This window comes from Gobio gobio (assembly GCF_949357685.1).
Source record: "Gobio gobio genome assembly, chromosome: 22".
Classification (NCBI taxonomy): Eukaryota; Metazoa; Chordata; class Actinopteri; order Cypriniformes; family Gobionidae; genus Gobio; species Gobio gobio.
The window spans coordinates 3,115,262-3,125,731 of record NC_137118.1 but is presented as its reverse complement, the minus strand read 5'-3'; the positions used below and the strand labels follow the sequence as shown (position 1 = coordinate 3,125,731).

Below are 10,470 nucleotides of genomic sequence, written 5' to 3'. Positions count from 1 at the left end.
TGTGTGTGTGTGTGTGTGTGTGTGTGTGTGTGTGTGTGTGTGTGAAGCAGTTTGAGACCGCTCTGATTTCTAATATCTAGCGTGTGTTCTGGCCTGAGGGCTTTTTGCCTCACTACAACATCACTCACCACAGCAACCCGTCGCCATGGCGCTGCTGTCAGGGTTGCCATGGTTATGCAGTGGCATCAGCTGGCATTGTGTACAGCCTCATGTTTCTATGGCCACCAGAGCGGAGGCAGGTTATTAAGATATTCATAATGCCTCATTTTTGTTTATATATTCGTGATACTTGTTTGTGGTAGCATGTTGACTGAGAACTGTAACTGAATGACGACACTAGTTTTAGGTTGCTCATACTTTTTATTTATATTTGTGGATGTAACTAAGAAAATGTAATTATTATAATGGTATAGATGATAACATACAACATGTAGAAGCCCAGAGAACGACTCGTTGTGGATGAGCCTATAATAGATGGTGAAGAAGAAGATCAACGCCCACTTCATCATCACAGCTTTGGCCCCGCCCACTGGAGTGTTAGTGAGATGACGAGGAGACGAACTGACTTAAAATAACATGACCTTCCAAAGGATCCTAATGCTAGGAATGAGCTGATTTATTCTCAACAATGTGAACGTCTCAGTTGAGCATTATTTATTTGTGTTCGCTACATTTCACTGTGGATTCTTTTGGAAATCAGTCGCAGTTTCAGTGCAGACTTTTACGATATGGACTCGACAGTAACGCCACAACATGTGAGTAACCGTGTTCATTCTAATGGCTGATCTGAGACCTGTGATTTCTGATATGTAATGATTCATGTACAGTCGCATGTTCTTTGTCTGTGTGTCAGTAAATCAAACCAGTGACTAAACGCTCAACTTCACATCGTTTCTCTTAGTAGATGAAAATAATCTGTTATTTAAACTGTGATTGAATTATATATAGAAAGCCATCAAAGAACAATTGCTGGAGCTGTCAATCAAACAGCGTTTATCAGTCACTGAGTTCTGGACTCGCACCAAAACTCCCGTAATAATCAGCAGCCAATCACAGCAGTGGGCGTTTACACTGAAGTCTCACAGCGGCCAATCACAGCAGTGGGCGTTTACACTGAAGTCTCACAGCGGCCAATCACAGCAGTGGGCGTTTACACTGAAGTCTCACAGCAGCCAATCACAGCAGTGGGCGTTTACACTGAAGTCTCACTGCAGCCAATCACAGCAGTGGGCGTTTACACTGAAGTCTCACAGCAGCCAATCACAGCAGTGGGCGTTTACACTGAAGTCTCACAGCAGACACGCCCCTTCAAACAGAGCGTTCAAATCAGGGTCGAAAAAAATGCCTTTTATTTCTAAATTATGACCATTTTTGATGTAAAAATCATAATAACTTTATAAGTGCACCACAGGAAACATTATAAAACAATGACCCCTTTAATTCGTTACCATCATGGACCATCGTTGATAAATTGAGCGCGTCATAATAAATGTTTTCAGGATTAGGACATCACATTATTGGATGGCTCTGTTATCCTCTCCCATCAGGCCACAGCTGAAGCTATTAATTCAACAGAATGTTGGCAAGCGCGGCTGAAGCCCCTCACACACACACACACACACACACACACACACACACACACACACACACACGGTGAACAGGAATGGCACATCGACGCTGTCCAACACACACGTTTAGAAGATTTCTGTGGCTTATTTATTCACTGAGATAAACTGACATTTCCACAGTTAGAAACTGCACTTATTTGTCCATTTTTGTATTATTGAATGGACAGGCAATAATCAAATACTTTTCTTTTTTGGATTTGCTTTATAATATGCTGTGTACTGTATATATGTGTGCACTTTCAAAAGTTTTCGATTTGTAATACTTTTATTCAGCAAGGAAGCATTAAATCAATCAATAGTAATAATGCTATTATAATGTTTCAAAATGTGTATTTCAAATAATTTATGTTCTTTATTAGCATAATCAAAGAATCCTGAAAATAAATGGTTTCTACAAAAAATATTAAGCAGAACTGTTTTCAACATTGATAATAATAGGCTAATAAATGTTTCTTGAGGCCTAAATCAGAATATTAGAATGATTTCTGAAGGATCATGTGGCACTGAAGACGGAGTAATTCATATTGCAGTCACAGGAATAAATGACATTGTAAAATATATCAAAATAGAAAACAGCTATTTTACATTTTAATAATATTTTGCAATATTACTTTCACATGTGCACATGGGTATAATAAAGCACACGAAGAAGGAGTGGAGAAACAAGGAGAAAACACTCAAGGAGAATAACTTAACATACCACATTAATATTGACAATACCGGACAAAGAACTGAACAGAAGGACCAGTGGAGAACCGGCCACAGGGTCATGAAGGACCAGTGGAGAACCGGCCACAGGGTCATGAAGAACCAGTGGAGAACCGGCCACAGGATCATGGAGGACCAGTGGAGAACCGGCCACAGGGTCATGGAGGACCAGTGGAGAACCGGCCACAGGGTCATGGAGGACCAGTGGAGAACCGGCCACAGGGTCATGGAGGACCAGTGGAGAACCGGCCACAGGGTCATGAAGAACCAGTGGAGAACCGGCCACAGGGTCATGGAGGACCAGTGGAGAACCGGCCACAGGGTCATGGAGGACCAGTGGAGAACCGGCCACAGGGTCATGAAGGACCAGTGGAGAACCGGCCACAGGGTCATGGAGGACCAGTGGAGAACCGGCCACAGGGTCATGGAGGACCAGTGGAGAACCGGCCACAGGGTCATGGAGGACCAGTGGAGAACCGGCCACAGGATCATGAAGGACCAGTGGAGAACCGGCCACAGGGTCATGGAGGACCAGTGGAGAACCGGCCACAGGGTCATGGAGGACCAGTGGAGAACCGGCCACAGGGTCATGGAGGACCAGTGGAGAACTGGCCACAGGGTCATGAAGAACCAGTGGAGAACCGGCCACAGGATCATGGAGGACCAGTGGAGAACCGGCCACAGGGTCATGGAGGACCAGTGGAGAACCGGCCACAGGGTCATGGAGGACCAGTGGAGAACCGGCCACAGGGTCATGAAGAACCAGTGGAGAACCGGCCACAGGATCATGAAGGACCAGTGGAGAACCGGCCACAGGGTCATGGAGGACCAGTGGAGAACCGGCCACAGGGTCATGGAGGACCAGTGGAGAACTGGCCACAGGGTCATGAAGAACCAGTGGAGAACCGGCCACAGGATCATGGAGGACCAGTGGAGAACCGGCCACAGGGTCATGGAGGACCAGTGGAGAACCGGCCACAGGGTCATGGAGGACCAGTGGAGAACCGGCCACAGGGTCATGGAGGACCAGTGGAGAACCGGCCACAGGGTCATGGAGGACCAGTGGAGAACTGGCCACAGGGTCATGAAGAACCAGTGGAGAACCGGCCACAGGGTCATGGAGGACCAGTGGAGAACCGGCCACAGGGTCATGAAGAACCAGTGGAGAACCGGCCACAGGGTCATGAAGGACCAGTGGAGAACCGGACAGACGAGCTACTGGAGCTCAAACTGCTCCAGAAGTTAATGCTGGTTCTGATAGAAAGGGCTCAGAATACACAGAGCATCTCAGTTTGTTGTGTATGGGGCGGCACAGCCGCTGACCAGTGCCCATGTTGACCCCTGACCCCGCCCAAAGCACCAACAGTGGCCCGTGAGCATCAGAACTGGACCACGGAGCAATGGAAGAAGGCGGCCTGGTCTGATGATCACGTGTTCTTCTACATCTCGTGGATGGCCGGGTGTGTGTGTGTGTTACCTGGGGAACACATGGTACCAGGTGCATTATGGGAAGAAGGCGTGGCGGCGGAGGCAGTGATGCTTTGGGCAATGTTCTGCTGGGAACCCTTGGGTCCTCCATCATGTGGATGTTACTTTGACACGTCCCACCTACCTAAGCATTGTTGAGCCCATGTCCAGCCTTTCATGGAAATGGTTTTCCCTGTGGCTGTGGCTCTTTCAGCAGATAATGCGCCGCCACAAAGCACAAATGCTTCAGGAATGCTTTGAGGAGCACAACAACGAGTCTGAGGCGTTGACTTGGCCTCCAAATTCCCCAGAATCCAATCGAGCATCTGTGGGATGAGCTGAACAAACAAGTCCAATCCATGGAGGCCCCACCTCGCAACTTACAGGACTTAAAGGATCTGCTGCTAATATCTTGGTGCCAGATACCACAGCACACCTTCAGGGGTCTAGCGGAGTCCATGCCTCGACGGGTCAGGGAGAGCAACACAATATTAGGACATTAATGTTATGCCTGATCGGTGTATGCATATCAGTCAAAATTGGTTCCATACAGATCTTAAAATGTCCATTTTAACTCCGTCATATATCTGTCAATATGTCATATATAATAAAGGTTTTCTTGTCCTTATCTTAAAAATCATTGTCAGTCATTTAACGGGGAGATCCCTGCTCTGTTTGGATTCCACCATCATCTCTTATGAAATCCTCTTATGGGGATGACGGGCTTGTCTTTAAGTGTGGGCTCTTGATTTCATAATGTGCAGTTGTATTTATTTTCAGTGATCCGGCAGGGTCTCGGCTCTCGAGTGCTGAAGTGGATTTGGGTCATGCTAGTTTTAGAGTGCCTCTCCTCCCTCTCTCAATCCATCAGAGTGACAAGCCCTAAAAGGATATTCACATCAGTAGTTAAAACGCCAGGCTTTAACACTTACAGTTCAGCTTTTACTCTTGTTCCCCACCATAAGTTTTTTTTAAAGGGGTCATGAACTGTTGTTTTATGATGTTTCATGGGGTGCAATTATAATGTTAGTATGATATTTACATCAAAAATGGTCATAATTTAGAAATAAAAGGCATTTTTCCTACTCTGATTTGAACACTCTGTTTGAAGGGGCGTGTCTGATGTGAGACTTCAGTGTAAACGCCCACTGCTGTGATTGGCTGCTGTGAGACTTCAGTGTAAACGCCCACTGCTGTGATTGGCTGCTGTGAGACTTCAGTGTAAACGCCCACTGCTGTGATTGGCTGCTGTGAGACTTCAGTGTAAACGCCCACTGCTGTGATTGGCTGCTGTGAGACTTCAGTGTAAACGCCCACTGCTGTGATTGGCTGCTGATTATTACGGGAGTTTTGGTGCGAGTCCAGAACTCAGTCACTGATAAACTCGTCCTGTTTGATTGACAGCTCCAGCAATTGTTCTTTGATGGCTTTCCATATATAATTGAATCACAGTTTAAATAACAGATTCTTTTCATCTACACTCTAAAAAATGCTGGGTTAAAAGCAACCCAAGTTTGGTTGAAAATGGACTAACCCAGCAATTAGGTTGTTTTAACCCAGTGAATGGGTCGTTTTAACCCAGCAGTTGGGTTAAATGTTTGCTTAAAACACCCCAATTGCTCGGTTAGTCCATTTTTCAACCTAACTTGGGTTGTTTTTAAACCAGCATTTTTTAGAGTGTACTAAGAGAAACGATGTGACATATCAGAAATCACAGGTCTCAGATCAGGCATTAGAATGAACACGGTTACTCACATGTTGTGGCGTTACTGTCGAGTCCATATGGTAAAAGTCTGCGGCGAAACTGCGACTGATTTCCCAAAGAATCCACAGTGAAATGTAGCGAACACAAATAAATAATGCTCAACTGAGACGTTCACATTGTTGAGAATAAATCAGCTCATTCCTAGCATTAGGAAACTTTGGAAGGTCATGTTATTTTAAGTCAGTTCGTCTCTCCTCGTCATCTCACTAACACTCCAGTGGGCGGGGCCAATGCTGTGATGATGAAGTGGGCGTTGATCTTCTTCTGCAGAGGCGCTCTTTCACCATCTATTATAGGCTCATTCACACAATACACATAGTATGATGACCTCTTAAATGTCAAAAGCTCAAGGAACATTTGATTTCTCACTTTATAAAGGAATAGTTTACCCATACAGGAGAAAGTCTGCTTGCTTGGGGTTTTTTTATGCACAACACAATGATCATAAGAGCCCATTCAGCTGGATATCTTTGGCCGTTTTCTCTGTTTTGACCTGTGCATATTGCTTTTGCCTCCTACTCATCATCTCACGGTTAAACCAGTGCTCGCTCTGGTGCTGAGAAAAGAAAAAATGAAGGTGATCTAGCAGATGTTTTAAAGCTCTCTCTCTTTCTCTCCTCATCTCTCTTTCACAGTAACTGCCCCTTCTCCTTGGCTGCGGCTCTGGCCCGTGGTACAGCAGACAGTGTCCTGCAAAACGATCTCTCCGTGTACTATCTCAACAAGAGTGTGGAGGACGGAACAGACACGCTGCCTCGTGAGTGACCCATAAAAACTGCATCACGTAAACAGACTGAAAGGAGGATAACGTGTCTTATTTTTAAACGAGACAAGTCTAGCGTTGATTCATTGTAGTTTTGTGACCCATCTTGCTATCGAGCAGAGATCACGTAATATTTGATCTGAATGTAGGCCGTTCTGCACAATTTTAAGCCTCCTATTCGACTGCAAATTTAGGTCACTTACTAACTTAACGGTGGCCTGAATTGCTTTCTTATCTTTCTATATTCAAAATTGAAATGGCAAAGGAATTTGAGAAGGGAACGGCTGCTAACATGCCACAGTTTTGGCTGGTGTAGAAAGGAGAGCTTTGATTCAAATCGATTCATAGTTGAATGTTAAACATCTCTTTTTGTTATTGTATCCGATGTCCGATCTGATTAATTTCCCCTTTCACTTCGCTCTCACCATCAAGACTTAATATGTCTTACTATTCATATCTGCTATTCATTAACAAACTGTATTCTTACTTCTATGCCATAGCTATTATATTGATTAGTTAGCTAATCTGTGTGCTTGTATATGTGCAATTCTGAAATGCATAACATGTACAAATCAATTAAATTGTAATGTAGATGCATTTTCTGTGAGGCTGCTTTGAAACGATATGTATCGTGAAAAGCGCTATATAAATAAATTTGAATTGAATTGAATTGAATGTCAATGCAAATGTTATTCAAGTCAAGTCAACTCAACTTTATTTATATAGCGCTTTTAACAATGCAAATTGTTTCAAAGCAGCTTCACAATGTTAAACAGGAAAATAATGCAACATAATTTTATTCAGCCGTATAGCCGTTCTGGAGAAAACGGTGATGTCATCAGCTCATTTCAATTATCATACAGTGACAATGTGGGCTTTAGATCAGTAATTAGATCAGTAATTTAGTTTATATGGTTAATTTAGTTTAATAATTAGATTTATTTGGATATTTAGTTGAAAAATGTAATGTCCCCAAATGAGCACGCCAAGCCAAAGGCAACAGTGGCAAGGAAACCAAAACCCCATCAGGTGGCCAATTAACAAACAGCGTATGATTATTATTCTGGCAACTTTACAGGTCATAGGTCATAATAGATCGGAATATTCAAAAGATCGGAGTCATTACGCCAGAGACGGGTTTATTGAGAATGCCGTATTGATTAAATAATTATTTAATTGCAATATTCGAAAGATCGGAGCGATCAGGCCGGAGACGGGTTTATTGAGGATGACATGTTGATTAAACAATTATTAAATTGGAATATTCAAAAGATCGGAGTCATCACGCCAGAGACGGTTTATTGAGGATGCCGTGCCGATGAGGCAATTTCAGGTGGAGTTTAATTGACACAGTCTCTGCAGACACTTCAGGGTCATGTGTTGGTCATGTCTGGGCGCAGGTCGACCATATGATCTGGATGTTAGGAATGCGCAATACTATATCAGTACCATATCTGTTATCAGCCTATATTTAAGATTTTTTACATTTATGCTAGTGCTGTTGAAATTAGCGTTAACGCATGCAATTAATTTTTTTCAGTTTAACACGCGAGTTAAATAACGTCTTAACCCTTAAATGGCCCTTGGGGTCCAGCTGACCCCACTGGACTTTTCCTCCATTTTTAAAAAGTGTTCCCTTCATCTCAGGCCCATGAGACTCTGTGACTTTTCATAAATAATCTATCTAACCTTGCACAAAAAATCTGGGCTTGATTTGGTTGTTCTAAAGGTGTGTAAAAAAAATAATTGCTGTTTAAGTCCCTCGGGGTCAGATTGACCCCACATTGAAAATGAATGGGAAAGTGTAAAAAAAAAAAAAAATGTCTCTTTTTTTGTCAAAAAAAATGAACTAAATCCAGTATATATCTGAAAATTTCTACATTTATATCAAGGTCTGGTCCTAGAGCATAAACACAAAGTTGAACAAACTTTCTATCTCATACACACACACGTGCACACACACACACACAAACACACACATGTGTGTGACTGCAACAGAGAGTATTTTTATTGAAATTGGCAAATAAAATCAACAAAACTGGCATAAATCTGAAAGATTTTCATACATAAATGAAGGACTAATACTAGAGCACAAATGCAATATGGAACAAGCATGTTCACTCACACACACACACACACACACACACACACAAACACAAACACAGGTGTCTGGAACATTTTTTAGATTTTGGCAATGAATGGGAAAATATAAAAAATGCTACATCCTAAAGTTTTTCCACAAACCTACAGATGGCAGTATTCTATCCCTAACACATAGAGCAATGTCCAAAAACTATTTATATTTAATTAAGATCGTCTCGGTTACGTATGGTAACCCTCGTTCCCTGAAGGAGGGAACGGAGACGTACGTCGGACGTACCGACGAATTGGGATCACTTCTGGGAGCCCCTATCAGCTTCGAGCTATCTAGAACCGGCCAATGAACAATTGGCGTGCGAGATTTGCATCTCGCGCTCCGCCCCGCGCCGCGGGTATAAACAGGAAGCGAGAGCGAATGCACGCTGTTTTTCACTGAGGAGCCACACGTAGTGGCTCGACCTGCAGTGATGGTACAGCAACTGTGGCGACGGGACGTACGTCTCCGTTCCCTCCTTCAGGGAACGAGGGTTACCATACGTAACCGAGACGTTCCCATTCAGTCGGTCACGTTCGACGTACGTCGGACGTACCGACGAATTGGGATCCCCTATGGAAAACGCCATAGTTACTACCACTTCCAGCGCCCAGCGATGAGCCCCACAGACCCCGATCGACCCCCGATGCGGGCGGGTAGGTTCACGCAGGGAGAGTCAAAGCTGCTGTTCCGCAAGACCCACTCAGCTGACTGTATTGGATAACGCTGGGAAAGCGTGCCTGTGAAGGCAGCTGCGGAAGCCACATCATGCCCAGAGGGAGTTAACATGTGGAGAATACACGTATGGGCTGGCCGTGGGCAGCACAACATACGGAAGTCTCAGGGGTGGCCCCGGCCAATTAGGAGGGAGACAACACGTACCTGAGACGGCAGAGGAGCTCTGCCGAGGGAAAGACACGGGCTCGCCGTAGGGAGCCGTACCGTGGAAGAATACACATATGGGACCGCCGTGGGGGTCACTACATACGGAACCCAGCCTAACACAAGTTCCACCAATGCATACGAGTGTTAGACCTGGCGTCGAACGCTCCGCCACGTCCGACTGCCGCGGGTTGCGGAGGACTCAACAGGGTTCGCCGTTCCGGGGAACTCGACTGGAGCAGAAAAGCGCACGCATCCGTACCATAGGGGAGGGAATGGCGCAGCAAGCCGACACTAGAACGGGTACTTCGGTGTTACTGACTATGGGAAGTGAGCACACAGGAAGACACCGGCTCTACACGGAGGCTATAGAATCTAGCGAACGTGTTAGGTGTCGCCCAGCCCGCAGCTCTACAAATATCTGTCAGCGAGGCGCCACGAGTCAGCGCCCAGTAAGAGGCAACACCCCTAGTGGAGTGGGCTCTTAACCCGAGCGGGCAGGGCACGTCTTGGGACTGATAAGCCAAGACGATGGTATCCACTATCCAGTGGGACATCCTCTGCTTGGAGACAGCCTTTCCCTTCTGCTGTCCTCCGTAACAGACGAAGAGCTGCTCTGAGGTCCTGAAGCTTTGCGTTCTATCCACGTAAGTCCGGAGAGCACGGACGGGACAGAGAAAAGCTAGGGCTGGGTCTGCCTCCTCCGAAGGCAGCGCTTGCAGGCTCACCACTTGGTCCCGGAAGGGAGTAGTGGGAACCTTGGGCACATATCCAGGCCGGGGTCTCATGATCACATGAGAGTTACCGGGCCCGAATTCCAGGCACGATTCGTCGACCGAAAATGCCTGCAGGTCCCCTACCCTCTTGATGGAGGCCAACGCAGTCAGGAGTATTGTCTTTAACGACAGAACTTTCAACTCAGCTGACTGCAGAGGCTCAAAAGGTTCTCTCTGTAGCGCAGTTAGCACCAGAGTTAAGTCCCAAGAGGGTAAGGAGGGAGGACGAGGTGGATTTAATCTCCTCGCTCCCCTAAGGAACCTGACGATCAGATCATGCTTACCTAGAGATTTTGCATCTACGAGCTCATGATTAGCGGCGATAGCGGCGACATAGACTTTGAGGG

General features: G+C 45.4%; 1 protein-coding gene across 2 annotated transcripts in view; it reads left to right on the top strand.

Annotated features, from left to right (window-relative positions):
- ppm1e (protein phosphatase, Mg2+/Mn2+ dependent, 1E) overlaps nt 1–10,470 on the top strand; it is an 88,834-nt gene that overhangs the window by 47,155 nt on the left and 31,209 nt on the right. For both annotated transcript variants that reach the window (XR_013815572.1, XM_079804572.1), the window contains exon 2: nt 6,204–6,325. Coding sequence is in view for 1 of the 2 variants with exons in the window: in XM_079804572.1 (XP_079660698.1) it covers nt 6,204–6,325 (122 nt within the window). In the remaining variant the exon portion in view is untranslated. The remainder of the gene's footprint in view (nt 1–6,203; nt 6,326–10,470) is intronic.